At 44.2% G+C, this 20,879-nt stretch overlaps 1 protein-coding gene across 2 annotated transcripts in view; it reads right to left on the minus strand.

Annotated features, from left to right (window-relative positions):
• The window catches only part of MYOF (myoferlin), a 177,808-nt gene that overhangs the window by 97,151 nt on the left and 59,778 nt on the right, over positions 1-20,879 (minus strand). For both annotated transcript variants that reach the window (XM_040254539.1, XM_040254538.1), the window contains exons 6-12: positions 8,528-8,694; positions 7,557-7,685; positions 2,740-2,802; positions 2,604-2,654; positions 1,412-1,442; positions 821-936; positions 71-197 (exon numbers count right to left, since the gene is read on the minus strand). In XM_040254539.1, the coding sequence (XP_040110473.1) occupies positions 71-197; positions 821-936; positions 1,412-1,442; positions 2,604-2,654; positions 2,740-2,802; positions 7,557-7,685; positions 8,528-8,694 (684 nt within the window). The remainder of the gene's footprint in view (positions 1-70; positions 198-820; positions 937-1,411; positions 1,443-2,603; positions 2,655-2,739; positions 2,803-7,556; positions 7,686-8,527; positions 8,695-20,879) is intronic.

Consider the following 20,879-nt stretch of genomic DNA (forward strand, 5'->3'; position numbering starts at 1 on the left):
AGATTACTTTTATCACATGTAATCATGCAGGTAACTCACAATCCTGGGGCTGGATTAAATCAATACATACTCTGGGGGATGTCCTCCGCTCTGTAGATCTTCAGCAGAAAGGTCACCCACCGCAGGGCAATGCCAGCAGGGAGTAACAAGTTACTTTCCACGTCATCACTGTCATTATCACGATCTCGTTTCTCAGGCTATTGGGGACACACAGTGGCAAATTATACACATAGGGAAGCAGCACTTCAAGAGGCCAAATTTGTGCTTGTTAAAATAAAGCCAATCATAACTGTTTACATTAGGATTTCCTGTGTTTTGAGCTTAAGAGTTTAGCATCAATTCAACCTCAAAACTGCCCTACAAAATCAATGCTCATGTTTCTTTGACCAGTACATTACAAGAAAATAATGTGTCCTTTTTAACCTTCTAAGCACTAAATAGAGAGACAGTTACTGAAGCTCTTTTACTTTCTTTCTGGCTACTGGCTTGCTGCCCAATTTTCTAGAATAACAACTGTCCTCTTAGGTAGCAATGCCTCATTCTGCAACGGAGCCAGGTTCTGTAGATGCAGTGATGTGGGGAACTCTTAAAAACACACATATCTTTACTGAATGAAGACCTGCTCACAGACACAAGGAAGGAGCTAAGTAAGCTGGAATAATAATTCTGTTGTGAAGAAAATAACAAATTCCAGAAAGTTGGAGGAATTGGAGGATTGGGGTTATTGATTGGAAGCTCTGCTCCATTTCACAATGACTGGTGCCCACTTGCTTAACTCTGGGTCCTCTTAAACACAGAGGACCGAGAATTTGGAGCTTACGGGAGGCTCGTCTCCGGTTCCCAGGACGAACATGCTGACTTTCATGTAGCCTTTAGCACCCGAGCTGGCATCTTCAGGGTCATTGAGGAGAAGCCATTTCCTCATGACAGCGTGACCTAAAATAAAGAATGCGTAAAAGGACAGGAATACTCTAAAGACAGGCTGACAGGTCCATGATTCCACCGGCAGTAAGATAACCAAGTATTTCCTCCAGTATGTCTTCAGGACGGACCATACTCCCCAGATGAGGCTCCATTCTAATGCTCTCTCCTTCACACTGACTCTCCACCCACATCCTGCCCTGGGGTGACTGAACAAGACTCTCTAAGCTCTAGTCACCGATTCTATCATTTGATTTTGGTAAGGTTAAAGTAGCATCACAGAACAGAGAAATTATCTATTTGTTTCTATTAGGATGATTGCCATTAGATTATAAAAAAAAAAAGTCACCCATACTAAACTGCTATCATAATTCCCACTGGGTGTAGCCTTTCCTTTTCTCGGTCAAGAAAAACATCATTTTTTATTCTTTGATCCCTCAAATTTTCTTGACTCCCAGAGTCTTCAAGTTCATGGGAAAATGTTACTTACCAGGTTCATCATAAACAAATCCAACATCGATCTGGGGAAAAAATAATTTAAAACAGTTCAAACAAATTTTACAATCTGCTCAGTCACTGCTAGAATCTATCATTATTACTACACTTAAAAAAAAAAAGGCTTTTGACTAGACAACTTGCTTTAAGACCCACCATTTCCATCTTACTGTCTCTGTATACCTGATGCCTCCTCTGAGGTGTGACACATAGAAGGCTCTCAATCCATCATTTTGAATGAATGAGCTAGTCTCACAGCTGGAGGGGACACAGTGACCAGTGTGGCCTGGTTTGCGTGGGACTTTTCCAGTAGCATAAACGTCTCACATTCTGAGGAAACCCTCAGAGCCAAGCACACCTGGGCCACGGTCACCATACGGGATGACTTATTGAGTATTCCTCCACCTTTTCCTCCAGTTAATTCTAATACTAATATTAACAGACCCTTTGATTGGGCACTTCAATGCACCAAGACCTAGGTGCTTTATATATTGTATCTCACCTCATTTTCACAAAATCGCATCTTACAGATGAAGAAAGTAAGCACCAGAGAGGTTTTACATACTCTGCCAGTTAATGGCAGAGTATGAACTGACCCAAAATCATCTTCTAAGACTTGCTTCAAGAAGCAGCCCATTCCATGTAGAATCGCTAAGGCGGCACAACAAGTCCTTATCAGTAAGTCCAGTGTGAACTGCTCAGAAAAGCACCTTGATTCTCTTCCCTGGTTTGGCTTGCCTGTCATACACCAGATTTACAATAGCTGACTTAGTAGACAGAACTCTGGGCTACTGGCAAGTGGAGCAGGGTAATGGGCTTCTTGCCACAGCCAAGTACTCTTCCCTCTGTAGCAGTACACTGGGCTCCCAGCCACAACAGGAACTCTGTGAAGGGCCCTGGTATGGCAGCTCCCAGGCATCTTACCCTTGGACTAAGTCCGGGACTAAGTGCTAAGTGCTATACTTTGGAAGTTGACTAGACTCCAGCCAGAGGACACTCAAGTGGCTTCTTGACCCCACAGCATTTGTGTCCAGCTTTCAGCAATAATCATGGCATCAATGCCTTACATATAACCTTATGAATGTCACCAAGATGGGTACCCTGAGTCCTGGCCAGGAACCAGATTCCTCATCATGAAAGTGCCCATTTTTGACCTAAGTTGAATGAAGCAGACAGTGGACACTCACCTTAAACTCCCCCATCAGAGAATCTGCCCGCAGAGAATGGGAATTGTAAACCTGGAAGAAAGGAGAGTGTAGAGAAGATTACCGGTTTCATCTGGCAGCTAGTGAGCACTACCCTCCTACTCTGTGGCCCCCTTACCCGAATGCTGATGATCTCATCCATCAGTTCAGAAGGAGTCAGGTGGACATTGTAGAAAAATAACTGTTGAAACAAAAAGGGAAAATGTTTGAATGTCAACAGGGATTGATTAAGATTTAGTGGGATCTGACACTAAAATTTGAGGGGCCTTCCTAAAAAATATACAAGACACAACCTCAAATTAGGCGTGACTGCGTGAACCTACCGCAGGATCTCGGAAGAGGCTCTGGAGCTTAAGCATCATGAGCTTCAAGGTAAACTCTGCATATCAGAAAAAGGGTTAAGTAACAACTGTGCATAGCGTTTACTTAACTCAATAGAATTGTTCGTTTGGCACCAGATATCTAGTAGGTAGGGCTTCCCAGGTGGTGCTAGTGGTGAAGAACCCGCCTGCCAGTGCAGGAGACATAAGAGACATGGGTATGATCCCTGGGTCGGGAAGATGCCCTGGAGGAGGGCATGGCACCCACTCCAGTGTTCTTGCCTGGAGAATCCCATGGACAGAGGAGCCTGGAGGGCTTATAGGACATAGGGTCACACAGAATTGGAAACGACTGAAGTGATTTAGCCTCTAGTAGCTAACTGAAGATCAAGGTTATTTCATGTGCTTAGGGCTTGCATGATCTGGAGAGGTGAGGTTAATTTTCTTCCATTTTTAGTGCTATTATCTGGAAAAAGCAAGAGCGTTCCAGAAAAACATCTATTTCTGCTTTATTGACTATGCCAAAGCCTTTGACTGTGTGGATCACAAGAAACTGTGGAAAATTCTGAAAGAGATGGGAATACCAGACCACCTAACCTGCCTCTTGAGAAATCTGTATGCAGGTCAGGAAGCAACAGTTAGAACTGGACATGGAACAACAGACTGGTTCCAAATAGGAAAAGGAGTACGTCAAGGCTGTATATTGTCACCCTGCTTATTTAATTTCTATGCAGAGTACATCTTGAGAAACACTGAACTGGAAGAAACACAAGCTGGAATCAAGATTGCCGGGAGAAATATCAATAACCTCAGATATGCAGATGACACCACCCTTATGGCAGAAGGTGAAGAGGAGCTAAAAAGCCTCTTGATGAAAGTGAAAGAGGAGAGTGAAAAAGTTGGCTTAAAGCTCAACATTCAGAAAACGAAGATCATGGCATCTGGTCCCATCACTTCATGGCAAATAGATGGGGAAAGAGTGGAAACAGTGTCAGACTTTATTTTGGGGGGCTCCAAAATCACTGTAGATGGTGACTGCAGCCATGAAATTAAAAGATGCTTACTCCTTGGAAGGAAAGTTATGACCAATCTAGATGGTATATTCAAAAGCAGAGACATTACTTTGCCGACTAAGGTCCGTCTAGTCAAGGCTATGGTTTTTCCAGTGGTCACGTATGGATGTGAGAGTTGGACTGTGAAGAAGGCTGAGCACCGAAGAATTGATGCTTTTGAACTGTGGTATTGGAGAAGACTCTTTGAGAGTCCCTTGGACTGCAAGGAGATCCAACCAGTCCATTCTGAAGGAGATCAACCTTGGGATTTCTTTGGAAGGAATGATGCTAAAGCTGAAGCTCCAGTACTTTGGCCACCTCATGTGAAGAGTTGACTCGTTGGAAAAGACTCTGATGCTGGGAGGGATTGGGGGCAGGAGGAGAAGGGGACGACCCAGGATGAGATGGCTGGATGGCATCATGGACTCGATGGACGTGAGTCTGAGTGAACTCCGAGAGATGGTGATGGACAGGGAGGCCTGGTGTGCTGCAATTCATGGGGTCGCAAAGAGTCGGACACGACTGAGCGACTGAACTGAACTGAATTGAATGTTGCTCTTCCTAACAAAATACTTGTAAAGCCAACTCTGCTCATTAGATACTGTTAGTGCCTTAGTAGAGTCAGTATGGACCACGTTTTAACTCATTGTAACAGCTAAGTTTAAGAAGGTTGACTCTTGGAAGATGAAAATTGGGTATGTAGAGGTTTTACCATAAAGTCAAAGTTTTATGTGCCAATAGACTTTAATCCTAAGAGAGAAAGACAGAGCATTTATTTAAACTAAGACTTTTTTCTCCTACATTTTCCTTAGAAATATTTAAAATTTATTTTAAATAAAAATGAAAAGAAAAAAATGAAATGTAAAAAAAATGAAAGAATCATTGCTATAATTCTGGGACACTGGCTTTTGGCTTTATCACTCTCTTTTTTGAACTGAACTATCTGGAAGAAGATTCTAGATAATGCAATACTTCACTCCTTAAAAGTACATTTGCGGATGGCTGAGTCCCTTTGCTGTTCACCTGAAATTATCACAACATTATTAATTGGCTATACCCCAATATAAAATAAAAAGTTCAAAAGAAAAAAATTTTTAATAAATAAATAAAAGCAATCACCAGTGGCAGGGGAGAGGATTATTTCCAAAAAGTAAAAACAATAAAAGATTATTTTCAAAAAGTAAAAAAAATTGGCACTCATCTCTGAAGAGCAAGAACATCTTTTTATATAATGGACCAAGGAGATCAAACCAGTCGATCCTAAAGGAAGTCAACCCTGAATATTCATTGGAAGCATAATGCTGAAACTGAAGCTCCAATACTTTGGCCACCTGATGTAAAGAGCTGACTCACTGGAAATGACCCTGATGCTGGGAAAGACTGAAGGCAAAAGGAGAAGGGGACAACAGAGGATGAGATGGTTAGATAGCATCTCTGATTCAACAGACATGAATTTGAGCAAACTCCAAGAGACAGGAAAGGACCGGCATGCTGCAGTCCATGGGGTCCCAAAGGGTCAGACACAACTTAGTGACTGAACGGCAACAACATTATTATCACACCCCCAAAATTTAACATGTAACAGTCAATTTTCAAATTCTTACACTTGTTCTGAAAAAAGTTTTTAGCTTTTTAAAAAAATCTAGGATTCATTTGAGGATCTGACATTGTATGTGGTTATTGTATCTCCCAAGTTTCCTTTTATCTAGAATGGTACTCCTCGCTTATTTTTGTTATTTATTTCTATCAAGACCAGTTGCTTTGCAGAATATCTTACAGTTTAGATTCAAGTTGACCACTGGACAAGAAATAACACAAGTGATGCTGATTACTTCCATTATATCCCATCAGGACACACATGTCCATTTGTCTCTTGGTGATACCAAGTTGAATCACTTGGTTAAAAATGTGTGTGTAAACTAGAGATTTTTTCGTAAAATCTTTTTATTGATTTATGAATTGGTCTGTTTAGAAGCTCAGTTATTTGATTCTTCCCTTTAGCTGAGAAATCTAATTTCAAAAGTATTCATTAAAATGCTAAGTTCTGAGGTGGACTTCCTATAGAGTAGTTGAGTAAATGTCCCGCATTATAAATGTAGGGTAAGGGAGTTAGAGAAGGCGAGGTTCGGAAAAAGAAAGAGACCGGCACTTTACAGGAACAGATCACCTTTAATGAGGAAAGAAGGGGCAGCAGTCAGATTAGTGAGCTGCTGCACTAATCCAAGAAAAGAGTAAGTATATTCAGGCATCTATGTGGAAATGTACTGTCTTAAGGGGGCCTGTTCTTCTCCAAGGTTGTTTGGAGTAGTTATCTCTTAAACACCTGGGCAAGGAATTCTGGAGATAGGCCAGAGGCTGGACTGGCTGGGAGCTGGGCATAATCAACCTCAATGGCCATTTTTTGTCTGCGAGTGAGAGAGTTCTTTGTTTTCTTAGAATGGTGGGGAGACTGGGAGGGGAGTTTTAACTCCAGGCTACTTTGAGATGTGTAAATTTCCTTCAGTAAACACTTGGATGGGTCTTACGCTCTAGGCATCAAGTATCCCATATTTTGTCCTTCCTGCAATCCTGTCTCGTCCCCCAACATGACTTTCACCCAGCCTTCCCTGAAGTCCACTTCCAGTGCCCCGTCTCTAAATGCACCCATCTCTCATGTTAGCTTTGACACCACCTGCCTGCTGGTGTCTGTGATTCATCCAAGGAGAAGCCCAAAGTGAGAAGAAAATGGAGCCTCTGAAAAGCTGGGGGCCAAGTTGAACATAGGAAAACAACCAGGAGCACCACATAGAAAAAAAACCCGTTCCTTTTGTGAACAGAGAAAAAAAGAACCAGCACCAAGGCTGGGATTACAAAATGTTGGGAACTAAGAGGAACTGTGAGAGGAAGCTGTGGTAGGAAATGCCTGGCCTCAGAGATCATAGCATGAGGCCCCAGGAATCTCAGAAACGTGGCTCCTCGGCAGAGTAAGGCTGGCATGTGAAAAACTCCCCAAATTTATCATTTCTCTTCACAGTCCTAAGTGTGGAATTTCATGGTATTGAAGACAACTGTCAAGGTATTCAGCATTTTTGAAGAGTGTTGCAGAAGAGGTCATCAGAACAGGCTATACCCTTTCTGCTCATAATTGCTTCTTCTAACCTGTGTTGTTTTTATAGTCAAGTAGGTTTTGACACCTTTATAAAGTTGGGTTACTTAAGTCACATGGAGTCACCCCTCGGAGACATTTGCTAATTAAAAAGCACAAAGGCAGGTCCTAAGTGTTCTGTGTGGTCCATGGTAAGAGGTGCAAAGACCCATTTGGAAGGGCTTCCTCCAGAAGTTGTTGTAAAACCATCAGAAAGACACCAGGCTTCTCTGAGAACCAATAATGAAGCAGGCCATGTGACTCCAAGACCCCAGGGGTTCTTAGCACAGAATGTTTAAGGCTGGAACTTTGTCCTCTGTGTACAGTTGAGTCTGCACAGGTGGTCCTCTCCCACTTGGGACTGTAGAGAAGTGGGTGGAAACTGAGAAGGTACACGTAAATAAAACAGACACACAAGGACATGCATTTGCCCGTTTACCTCATCAAAAAATGGATTGTTCCCTCGCTTGATTCTCGTTCGGTGTGTCTGGCCACAGACATGGACTTTGACCACAGGCTTGATGTTGTTGCCACTTAACTGCCGGCCCTCGATCACTCGGACCCGGATCTGCAAGTACAGAAGGGGAGTCGTCACTGAACCTTTCCCAGCATGACGTGTAAGAGAATCCACAGGTGTCACCTTGGCTCATTCACCCGTAGGGACCACTGAAACCAGGCCAGCGCAGCTTTGCAATGTACTGGTGCTCAAGGAGCATCCACCTGCGCCCATTCTCGTGATGGGAACTGGGGTCAGGCTGCCAAAACCAAGAGCAATCATGGGCTTGCAGTAGTCTAGAACTGGCCTGGGAAAGCAAAGGGCAGGGTGGAGGCTGCTGCCCAGAGTCAGCCTCCTACCTGGTCTTCCTGATCCCTGGGAGGTACTAACACCCTCCACGGCTATCTCCCAAGGAAGCAGCCAGAGCTGTGAGAAAACCCAGTACCTGGGCTTCCACTCCTTGATTAGCTCTTGGGCTTCCCTGGGGGCTCAGATGGGAAAGAGTCTGCCTGCAGTGTGGGAGATCCAGGTTTGATCCCTGGATTGGGAAGATCCCCTGGAGAAGGGAATGGCAACCCACTCCAGTATTCTTGCCTGGAGAAGCCCACGAACAGAGAAGCCTGGTGGGCTACAGTCTATGGGGTCACAAAAAGTCAGACATGACTAACTCTCTCACTTCCTGCTACCAAAGGGAATTTTATTTCTCTGAAGAGCCTCATCTGGATTGACATTTACTGCTGCTTGCAGAAGAAAGATGGGGAGCTCTTCTCATTGAGTTTATGCCCTTACATCCCTCTTTACTAGTTAAGCCACTGCCCATAGGCAGAAGCTCTTCTACCACCACCACAGTTGCCAGAATCTGGACAACACGGTGTTGGTACAACAGGGATGTGGGGCCCTGGGGCTGTTCCTACCTGGAAGTCCTGTGGCTTGTGAGACAGCATGCGTCGGCTGCTCTTCGCTTTCGTGAGCCTCCGGGCAAGGTGAGCTTCCGACACGGTCCCTCCTGGCCCCCTGGGCCCTGGGACCCTGACCGGACTGTCCAACCTGTCCTCATCACCTCCATCTTCCTCCTCATCTCCTAAAATACCAAAAAGGGATGCATTCAGAGACAGTCCTCATCCTGTATGAGTCTCAACATGCCAGAGAGTTTTCCCTGCTGCTGAGGCAGCAGGTGAGGGAGACGCTTCTTGGTGACAGTGACTTAGGACAAGCTGTGACTGAGATATAGATTCTTTAGGCAAATGTGTTCACGTGCACAACGGCATTCATTCAGGCTGTCTTCAAGGTGACTAGGAGAATGCCTGAGGCCACGGGGACCATGAGGAGAGGAGATGGTACGAATGGACCCAGGCAGACCATCACTCAGTTCTGATCTGGGAACCAGCTTGAGGTCAGGGGTCTGCCTGTGGTGAGGACGGTGATGTGTGGAAACGCCAGGGAAACTGAAAACTTGCTGGGGAGACTTCCATTCCGCCCTTCCCATTGCAGGCCTTTTCTCTAGTTCTTCCTCGTGAGTTCTTGCACTCTCTCCTTTCTGCCTGAGTTTCCTGATCTCGAATGCCCTCTCCACCCTCATGGTAGATGAGAAACTGGCTCCAGTTTCCTGCCAAGCAGACTGAGGTGGTCATCATACTCTCGCTCCACCCTCCCACCTGTTCCCTAGCTTGCCTTCACACTCAGTGGGGAAAACACTGTTCGAGTGAACCCCCTCCCATCCCTGAGACCCCACTTTCTTTTGATTCTTTGAGGACCCTCTAAATGGTCCCCCTTTCAAGTACCTCCAGCGGCTCCTTCCCCATAGGGACCTTCCCTCTGCCTTCAAATATGCACGGATCTTTCTCTCCTATAAATAACATACATCAACTCTGTCTTCCATGTTTCCTCATTTTATTACTTACAAACTTTCTAAAACTCAGTAACAAACCTCAGTTATTTTTTCCTTAATACACAGAAAGTTTAAACTCCTGGTAACCTATACAATATAAGACTAGAAGACCAACTACCTACCTTGTCTAAAATATACCAGCATTTGTACTCCCTACCTTTGGATCCCGAACCTCCTCCTTTACTGATGATCCCATATGGAAATGGTAGGAGACAATTTCCATATGGAGTCATCTGCCAGTCACTCACATCATAGTATGAATTAGTTCCATCCAACTGCCCTGTAGCATGGCTCTTAAAGCTTGGGCCTTGCAGTCACGCTGTCTGCGTGGGAATTCCAGTTTTGAGCTATGTGACTCTGAGTAGTCTCTTAATCTGTTTCAGTTTCCTTGCTCGTAAAAAGGGGGAACTAATGGTATTTACCACAAGGTTATTGTAAAGATAAAATTAATCTATATGCAAGGCCTTTAATACAGTGCCTGGCACAAAACAGCACCCAACAAATTAATCTCTTTCTTTTTCTTTAAACTTTTATTGAGAAGTCAGTTTTATTGGAGCATTTCCTAAAGAGCAGTAACGGGGTAGGGAAGGGAGGCAGTCAGTGAGCAGCACGGGGGACAGGGCACAGAGTGAGAAACGGACTCCCCAGCATTTAGCCCAGGAGGAACATTAACATTCCTCCTCACCACCTCTGCATTCATGCTCGTCCCATCCGAGTCTGGCTTCTGTTCCACAAAGACCAACCATGACCTCTCCTCGCTGAGCTCAGGACCCTTTCCCAAATGCTCATGCTTCACCTTCCATGGCATTGGACACTGGGAATCACACAGACTTCCGTGAATTGAGAGGCTCTCCTCCTGGCATTTTTCAGGGTCTTCTGAGGCCCCTCTCTCTGTCTCCAATCCATCAGGTGTGCCTTCCCACTCTGCTCCTCTGCTCTCTGCTTTCTTTAAACCACATTCTCTGGAGCTACACCTCAGTCTTCCAAGAAGTCACAAACTCACAGAATTTTGACAAGACCGTACCTTAAAGACCTTCAATCCAGGGACTTCCCTGGTGGTTCAGGAGTTAAGAATCTACCTGCCAATGCAGGGGACACGGGTTCAATCCCTGGTTCAGGAAGATTCCACATCCCATGGAGCAACTAAGACCATAGGCCGCAACTACTCAGCCTGTGCCCTAAAGCCCGTACTCTGCAACAAGGGAAGTCACCGCAGTAAGAAGCCCAGGCTCCACATACTGAGCGGCCCCTGCTTGCTGCTGAAGGAGGAAACAGAACCAGGCTCTATCTTGAAAGCAGGACTCCATCTTGGGCCGGACTGTGGACTTTGAGCTCTATGCTCGCTATCTATGGAAATGACACACCAACTGGAAAACCAGGCCCCTGGAAGGAAGAGCCCCAGGGCTCGTACCTAGACTCTCCATCCCTAAAAGAATACCCTGATTATCTGTGTAACCGAATAGAATCATACATTCTATTATGCTTATTGGGGTATGACCACAGGCCTATTGATAATTGTCCACCTGTTAGCTACCTGGGCTTAAGGCATATGAATCACGGGTTAACTTGGATTGTATCTTTCTTTTCCTTTGCTGAGACTAGTTTCAGGGAATCTGGGGAGGTGGGTTTGGGCAGGTATACTTAGGGTATATAAGGTTTTCACAAAAACTGGTGGGGGTCCTTGGCTAAGAGGAGACTGCCTTGGGCCTGCCGGTGTAATGAATTGCACTCCACTATCTGCATTGTCCTTCTGAGTGAGTTTGTTTCCCGGAACCCGTGGCTACAACACTGCAACTAGAGAAAGCTCACACAGCAACAAAGACCCAGTGCAGTCAAAAATAGCTATGTAAAAGAAACTAGAAAAAGCAAGAGCATAAAGATTTTTAAAAAGGTTTTTTTTTTTTTTTTTTTCAAAAAAAAGATCTTCAATCCAACCTGCCCTTCACCCTGTTTTATAGGTAGAAAAACTGAGGTCCAGAAAGCAGAGACAACTTGTTACATTATTAAGAACTTAGCTAAAACCAAGACCACATCCTTGTTCTCCCCCTCACTGGTTTATGAATGGATCTAGTAAAGGCAATGCTTTCTTCCTGGGTCCTCAACATCTTTGTCAGGACACCAGGAAACCCCAGAGAAGCCACAGGTGAAGGATGGCTACCTCTGCCCTCTACACAATAATCTGGGCCTCTTCTTTTTTTTTTTTCCCCTGAAAAACATTTTATTTCTATAATTGCTAATTTTACTTACAATTTTTGGCAACATTAAAACAGTCAATTTTATCTGAAAGAACAAGCAAAACAGACAAGGAAACTCAAAGGGCAAGAACAAAATAGTCATCTTAACAGATAATCAACATACTTGTAAACAAAACAAACTGACATTGCCTTAAAAAATACAGAGGTTATCAACAGAAAAACAGAACTCCTGAAAGAACTATCTTTGACTTGCAGGCACAGAAACTGACTCTAGGTAACTCAGTTCTGAGAGAGAAGCAAAACCCTTGATGATTTTCTCCTCCCAGCTTTTTGAAACACTGGCCTTGCTTTTTCCTCAAGCAAATTCCATTTCCTCCCAATCCAAAGAGTTTGTAACTGCAGTTCTCCTTCCTGGAATGCTCTTCCTCTAGGCCTGCAGGGCTTGCTACCTGCTTAATTGTTTGACATTTCCTTTAGGAAATCTCCAATCCTCTTTTTTTCCTCCTCCTCCTTAAAGGCACTTTAAGTTTCCACACTACTCGTCCCTCTCCAGTCTAAATTTCCTAGGTTTGGGACTTCCCTGGCAGTCCAGTGGTTAAGACTCTGTGCTCCCAATACAGGGGGCATGGGTTTGATCCCTGGTCAAGGAACTAAGATCTCGCAGTTTGCATAGCACTGCCGCTGCTGCTGCTAAGTCACTTCAGTCGTGTCCGACTCTGTGCGACCCCATAGATGGCAGCCCACCAGGCTCCCCCATCCCTGGGATTCTTCAGGCAAGAATACTGGAGTGGGTTGCCATTTCCTTCTCCAGTGCAGCAAAGTGAAAAGTGAAAGTGAATTCGCTGTCATGTCCGACTCTTCGTGACCTCATGGACTACCCTACCAGGCTCCTCTGTCCATAGAATTTCCCAGGCAAGAGTACTGGAATGGGTTGCCATTGTCTTCTCCATTGCATAGCACAGCCAAAAGAAATAAACAATAAAGTAAATTTCCTAGATTTTCTTCTTCCCTGTTCTTAAAGAAGCATCAAAAGAAGGGCTTGCGTGCTGCCTGGATCCAAGTTCTAAGGATGCCCTTCCTATTGTTCTCCACCAGGTGGGCTCCTCACCTCCCTCAAGTTCCAGATGAAATAGTCTTGGTCTGCCCCCCATCCCCACCAGATGGAGTGAACCCCCCTTCTCCGGTTAGCACGCATAGTTCTATCCCGTCCTCACCACATGGTCTTGCATCTGTTGGACTCTGGGCCTCCTACTACCATCCACTATTCAGAAGCAGGGGGTTTGCCCTTCTCTTCTTTGTACCTGCCCTGTGCTGGACACACTCCCTCCTTGTCCACAGCAGGGGCTTGATGGGAAGGAATGAGGACATCCTGACCCTTATTCCAGCTTTCTGGGATCGTTCTCCAGCAGTTTGGCAAAGTTCCCACTCAGAGCTCAGGCGAGAGCACCCTGTGGCTAGGGGTTGCCCCTCTCAAACCTGGCTCCAGCCTTAGGGAAGCTGGGAGGGTCAGGCTCCTCTTGTGCAAACCTGTTTCAGACTGGGCAAAGGTTGGGCCACATGGCTTTAAGTTTCCTCCATCTAAGATAAGGGCTTCCCCGGTGGCTTGGTGGTAAAGAATCCACCTGCCAATGCAGAAGACATGGGAAATGTGGGTTTAACCCCTGGGTTGTGAAGAACCCCTGGAGGAGGAAATGGCAACCTACTCCAGTATTCTTGCTGGGAAAAATCCCATGGACAGGGGAGCCTGGTGGGCTCTAGTCCACGGGGTCCCAAAGAGTCAGACAGGACTGTGCACGCACACATCAACTAAGATGAATGTCCTTGGGCCATCCTGGGCCCAAAACGGATTTCCTCCCTGCTGTGGACTGTTCCATTTGGGGTTGGTGGTTATTTACGGCAGTTGTTGCTGTTGTTCAGTCACTCAGTTGTGTCCAACTCTTTGGGACCCCATGGACTGCAGCACGCCAGGTTTCCCTGTCCTTCACTATCTCCCAGAATTTGCTCAAACTCATGTCCACTGAGTTGATGCCGCCATCCAACCTTCTTCTCCTGCCCCCAATCTTTCCCAGCATCAGAGTCTTTTCCAATGAGTTGGCTCTTCTCATCAGGCGGCCAAAGTATTGGAGCTTTAGCTTCAGTCCTTCCAATGAATAGTCAGGGTTGATTTCTTTTAGGATTGACTGGTTTGATCTTGCAGTCCAAGGGATGCTCAAGACTCTTCTCCAGCACTACAGTTTGAAAGCATCAATTCTTCAGCACTCAGCCTTCTTTATGGTCCAGCTCTTACATCTGCACATGACTACTGGAAAAACCGTAGTTTTGACTGTATGAACTTTGGTAGGCAAAGTGATGTCTCTGCTTTTTAATATGCTGTCTAGGTTTGCCATAGCTTTTCTTCCAAAGAGCAAACGTCTTAATATCATGGCTGTGGTCACTGTCCGCAGTGATTTTGGAGCCCAAGAAAATGGTCTGTCACTGTTTCCATTGTTTATGGCAGAAGAAATGGTAAATCATAGCCCTTTGCAGTGCTGGGCTCTGAACAAGTCCTAATCACTAAACTCTTGATGGATGCTCCAGAAAGAGATTATAGGAGACAGAGCCAATTTATTCTGGAAACACTTTCTGCTAGTCAGACTTTAGGTTGAAAGGAAGGATCAGAGGGAAACTGTACCAAGTGATCCCTACCACCTGCATCTCCGAGTAGCAGGAGAAGGTTTATTTGGGCAGGAAATCGTCCCTTTATGTGGTGGGGGGAGCTGCACAAGATTAAACAATGCTGACACCCTAAGTGTTCTGCAAAGAAGGACCAGGGCCCTTAGGGCACTGCCAAACTTCACACAGCAGAAGCTGTTTCATTACCCAGCCTGAGCCGCTGTGCTGACGTGCCCTGCACCGAGACCCAGGTGTACGCTGAAGAACGGCAAAGAGGATCTACAAAGTATGAGTGTTTCATAACCACAGGGAGCAAATAAGTTAGGAACTGCTGACTGAATAGGAAGTTGCTGGTGGTAATTGATTCCTAGGGGTGTTGTAACCAAGTAGCACAAACTGAGTGGCTTAAAACAACCGATATTTATTCTGAGAGACCCAAATCCCCAGATTCCAAAGCCAAGGTGTTGGCAGGGCCATGCTCCCTCAGAAGCCTCTAGAGAAAACCCTTCCCTGTCTCTCACTAGTTTGGTGGCTCCTGGCCTGTTCTCTGGCTCGTGGCTGCATCTCTCTAATCTCTGCCTCCTCCCCCATGTGTCCAGGGGTCCTCACCTTTTCTCACAGGACACCAGTCATTGACTTTAGGGTCCGGTCTATTTAAGGATGACTTCATTTTAACAGATTACATTCTGGAAAGACCCTGTTCCCAAACAGTTCACATTCTGAGGTTCTGTGTAGACTGGAATTGGGGAGCGGGGGACACTGTTTGACCCACTACACTGGCCATCTTTCAGACCTTTCCAGTTTCCCCCTTCTGGCACTCCAGTCCATCGTCTGCAGCCACACAGGCTGCCACAAGCTATGGGTCACATCGTGTCCCCTGCTCCCACTTCCTTCATGTCCTTGCTTTTCTCCCAACCCCTTAGGTTATGGGATCTAACATGGCAACCACGCCTCTAGGTGCCCCTCAATCCCTCCCTTGATCGTATTCACCTGGTCCATTTGACTCTCCACTGACTACACTCATTCACAAAGATAACTGGACTTGGACACACACCTTACTGACTAGTGTCACTTTAATGTCATAATCTCAAACCTTCCGCGGACTCACAGGATTGACCAGGTATCGTACCGCGTTTCCAAGTTGTCCTAAATCTTGGTTTGAGATGGCCATTGATAGGCCAAGAAGGTCAAATCCCTCTACCCTTTCAAACTCCCACCTACTTTTACCTTGAAAGTGTCCAGTGCTCTGTCCTCCTCACCATCAACTAATGACCTTACTTCTTATTTCAGAGAAAACAGGCAATCAGGGTGACTGGGACCATCCTGACCAGCAAGCACCTTTATCCACACACTCCCCATGCCTCTCATCTTTTCCACTTATGCACTTATTGGGTCACCATCCCAGCTAATCTTCTCCTTAATGGAGACTCCTTTCTATATGAATTTTTTTTTTTTTGGTCAATATTTACTGTTTCCTGTTTCTAAACACAGCAACCTTGTTTTCCAGAGTCCTAGAATGTCTATCTCTGCCTGTGATATTAACTATGCTTCCCATGACAAGGTCTTGTTAAATGGTGATACTGGTTAAGGCAGAATTTAATTACCCTGGGCAAAAAATCACTGCAAAATCAGGACCAAGAGTTGGTATGATACAATCAGTGCAAGTTAAAAAGTATGAAGCAGAACAGGAGAGACTAAATTTCTAAGCATGAAAATATTTTGAAGGTGACATGCTGATTTATCTGGAATGTTGAATAATAACTTTGCTGGGTATCTAACATGCTAGAATAAATGTCTGCAGTCAAGCGTGAGCAATTCATTTCTCTCCACTCTGGTTTTTGGGGTAAATCACACTATACAGGCCCTAAGAATCTTATGGAATAGTCCCAATGCATTGACCAAAGCAAAGGTACCATAGAAAGGTCTGTAACTGAACAGCGACACAAACATGGGCTTGCAGAGAAAGTCTGGCAGCATCTGCCTTTGATCAATGGATGCTGTGTGCCCAGAGCACACAGGAAATGCTGCCCAAGAGCTCTGAGTCCAGACAAGATAACATTAACCAGATTAAAATGCTCTACTCTAGGGCTTCTCAATGAGAGCTCCAAAACTGGCCTTCAGGGGCTTCCCTGGTGATCCAGTGGCTAAGACTCCATACTCCCAATGCAGGAGGCCTGGATTCAATCTCAGGTCAGGGAACTAGATCCCACATGTTGCAACTAAGAGTTCATAGGTTGAAACTAAAGATCCTGCAAGCCACAAGGAAGACTGAAGATCCAGAGGGACACAACTAAGACATGGTGCAGCCAAATAAATTACTGAAATGAATAATATTTAAAAAACAAAGACATCAGCCTTCATCAGGATCTCCTGGAAGTTCCTGTTAACCATACAGACTGGGGGGACTGCACTTCAGATCAACTAAACTAGAGTCTCTGAAGCTAGGTGCTGGAAATCTGTACATTTAAAGATTTCCCCTGATGATTTTACTGTGTCTAAAATTTAAGAACCATCTGTTTATTATGATCAGTTTGACTTTTCTAAATATCCTCAGTGGGAGAAATAGTCTAATACAATCAATTTGCTGGACAAAGCCAATTAGAGACCCAATCATGGAAAGAGTGCCTACAATTGATGTTCTAACACATTGGCCGTGTTTCAGGACAGCTCTGAACAACAGTCCCTTGTCCAGAAAGTTTTCCATGGATCCTCAAGGTCTATTCATCCTCAGTCTGGGGGCTTCCCTGGTGGCTCAGTGGTAAAGAATCCGCCGGCCAATGTGAAGTGGTAAAGAATTTACGTCCCCGGTCCAGGAAGATCCCACATGCCACGGAGCAACTAAGACTGTGTGCCACACCTATTAAGCCTGAGCTCCATAGAGTCTGGGAGTTGCAACCACTGAGCCCACTTGCCCTAGAGCTGTGCTCCACAGCAAGAGAAGCCACTGCAATGAGAAGCCTGGACACCACAACTAGAAACTAGCCCCCACTTGCCACAACTAGAGAAAAACCCATGCAGCAACAAAGACCCAGCACAGCCAAAAATTGTTTTTTAATTTAAAATAAATATTCCATTAAAAAAAAAAAAAAAGGATCCTCAGTCTGGGACTCCTAGACCTCAGGAACATGCTTCCCTTTTATTACTCTCTGTATCAGTCACTTTGGCCTATACTCTGGTGTTCACCAAAATGCCCTTCTTGAACAAAAATTTAAACCATATCTATTACTCATACACCATTCACTCAGTCATTCATTCACCCAATCAACTGAGCATTTATTGAACAATTATGGTTTTCCAAGTGCTGTACTAAGTAATAAAGATACACAGTTGAAATACAGCCAAAAAAGTATTTTCTCCAAGAAACTGTTTCCCATGTAATAATTAGCTTAGTCTTCCCTTGAGGAATTTATTATATTTAGCTCTGATCTACAATTATATCTTACCTTTGTACTGAAACACAAGCTCCTTGGTGGCAAATAATATCTTTCTCTCTTCTGTATGCTCCACAGACAGGTATCAGTAAATATATTCTGAACTGGACTAAATTTAATTTCAAGCAAAATGACTTTGGCATCCGTGGAATGAAATGAATTTGAAGCAGCCAAGTCTAGCTACTTTTTTTTTTTTTTGCATTGCTAGCACTGAAGGATGTACACTTTTAACAGACTGTTCTTCAAAAATGGATGTGAGATTTTAAAAATAGTTTATTCTGGCCATGGGAATGTAGGCTCCAGTCAAACTAAATGACTTCTGGCAAACCAAGTCAGCAAAATAACAAGTTTTCAGAAGGTCAAGCCTGTGGTCTGAGTCAGCCCACCCCTCTGTCATAGGAACAGTCTCGAGAGGCACGCAAAGAAAAGTGGGCTTTTTGACACCACACATGTTCAGTTAAGCCACCAAGGCCCCAGGGTATGGAGCCTTTGTCATTTTGACACTAAGAGCTCAAGAAAGCCTTCCTTAAAAATGAACCTCTTAAAGAATTCCCTGATTGTCCAGTGGCTAAGATTCTGTGCTCCCAGTGCAGGACCCCAGGATTCAATCCCTGATTGGGGAACTAAATCCCACATGTGCAGCCACCAGAGTTTGCATGCCACAACTGATGACCCCACATGCAGCAACTCATAGAAGGTCCCACATGTCGCAACTAAGACCCAGTGTAGCCAAATCAATTAAAAAAAAAAAAATGAACCCTTTAGATACAACACCGAAGATCTGATCCATGAAAGCAATCATTGATAAGCTGGGCTTCATTAAAATTAAAAACTTCTGTTCTGTGAAATAAAATATCCAGATAACTTCTAGAAGACAAGCCAAGATGGTGAAGAAACATTTGCAAGAGATACACATGATAAAGGACTGTGACCCAAAATATACAAAAAACTCTTAAAACTTGACAATCACAAAATAAACAACCTGGTTTAAAAACATGCCAAAGATCTTAACAGAAACCTCATCAAAGACGACACACAGTTAGCAAATAAGCATATGAAAAGATGTTCTACGTCATATGTCATCATAGAAATGCAAATTAACACAACGAGATACCGCTACACAGATATTAGAATGGTCAAAATCCAAAACACTGACAATACCAAATGTTGACAAGAATATGGAGCAACAGGAACTCTCATCAATTGCTGGTGAGAATGTAAACTGGTACAGCCAACTTTGGATGGCGGTTTGGTGGTTTCTTACAAACTATGCATACCTTACCCTGCTGCTACTGCTAAGTCGCTTCAGTCGTGTCCGACTCTGTGTGACCCCATAGACGGCAGCCCACCAGGCTCCCCCGTCCCTGGGATTCTCCAGGCAAGCACACTGGAGCGGGTTGCCATTTCCTTGTCCAATGCATGAAAGTGAAAAGTCAAAGTGAAGTCGCTCAGTCATGCCCAACTCTTCACGGCCCCATGAACTTCAGCCCACCAGGCTCCTCCGTCCATGGGATTTTCCGGGCAAGAGTACTGGAGTGGGGTGCCGTTGCCTTCTCCGATACCTTACCCTATCACCTAGCAATCATGCCCCTTGGTATTTATCCAAAGGAGCTGAAAACGTATGTCCACACAAAAACCTGCACACGGATATTTATAGCAGCTTTACTTATAATTGCCAAACTTGGAAGCAACCAAGATGTCCCTCAGTAGGCGAATGGATAAATTATGGTAAATCCAGATAATAGAGTATCATTCAGCAATAAAAAAAAAAGAGAGAGCTATCAAGTCAAGAAAAGACCTAGAGGACCCTTAAATGCACATAACTGAGTGAAAGAAGCCAAACGGAAAAGACTGTATACTGTATGATTCCAACTCTATAATATTCTGGAAAAGGCAAAACTATGGAGACAATGAAAACATCAGGAGTTTCCAAAGGTTAGGGGGTGTGGCTGGGGAGAAGACGAATATGCAAAGCACAGAAGATTTTTAGGGCAGCTAAAATATTCTGCATGATACTATAACGACAGATATACATCATTATACATTTGTCCAAACCTTAGAATGTACACCAGATGTGAGCTCTAAGGTAACCTATGGACTCTGGATCATTATGATATGTCAATGAAGGTTCATCTTTGTAAATAAAAAGTGCCATTCTTCTGAGTGATGTTCATAGTGGGGAAAGCCATGCATAGGCAGGGGCAAAGGGTATATGGGAAATCTCTGTGTAGTTTTCTCAATTTTGCGGTAAACCTAAAATTGCTCTTAAAGAGTATTATTAAAAAAAAAAAAAAAAGGAATCTCCAAATTGTTCCAACCCCATTATCTATGGTCATAATTAGTTTCTTCAACTTGCAGAGCTGAATTTTTCTGAAAGTCTGCACTTCTGTGTTCTATCATTAATATTTCCAACTTCTTTGCACAACCCACTATGTGGATGGTAACCTTTAAAATCAACATCAGTAGTGGTGAACAGTCGTTGTCACAGGCGGGTGGCACTGTGAGAGGTCTGTACGTTCTTATGTCATATTCTCTGTGATGTTTATAATTTTATAAGCAGGTACTGCTTTTGAACTAAAAAACACCCCCAACAAAGTCACATTTTAAACTTTGAAAAGATGTATTGAAATTAGAGGGAGTGGACTCATTACTTTTATATAAAATTGTAACATTTTTTCAAGAGTCAATGTAAAGGAAGTGATGGGACTTTCCTGGCCATCCAGTCCAGTAGTTAAGACTGCTTTGAATGCAGATGGTGCTGATTTCTAATCAGAGAGCTAAGATCCCACAAGTCTCATGGTTCAAAAGCAAAACATAAAACAGAAACAATAGTGTAACAGATTAAAGACTTTAAAAATGGTCCACATCAAAAAGAAAAAATGTTTAAGGGAAGTGGAAAAACCTATTTCTGTGCCTGATCGTCTGTATATTGAAGTCTGCGATGGCAGGAGGTGTGCTTGCCTTGCTGTTATTTCTCTGTCTCACGTTTGTCAGTCCTATTTCCAAGACTGTAAGCTGTCGGTTTTTTGCTCCTAGGGTCTTCCCTAGCATTGAGTTGTACTAAGGACTCAAAGATATCCTTGCTTAGTTGAACTGTCAT

Source organism: Oryx dammah, unplaced genomic scaffold (genome assembly GCF_014754425.2).
Source record: "Oryx dammah isolate SB20612 unplaced genomic scaffold, SCBI_Odam_1.1 HiC_scaffold_14, whole genome shotgun sequence".
Classification (NCBI taxonomy): Eukaryota; Metazoa; Chordata; class Mammalia; order Artiodactyla; family Bovidae; genus Oryx; species Oryx dammah.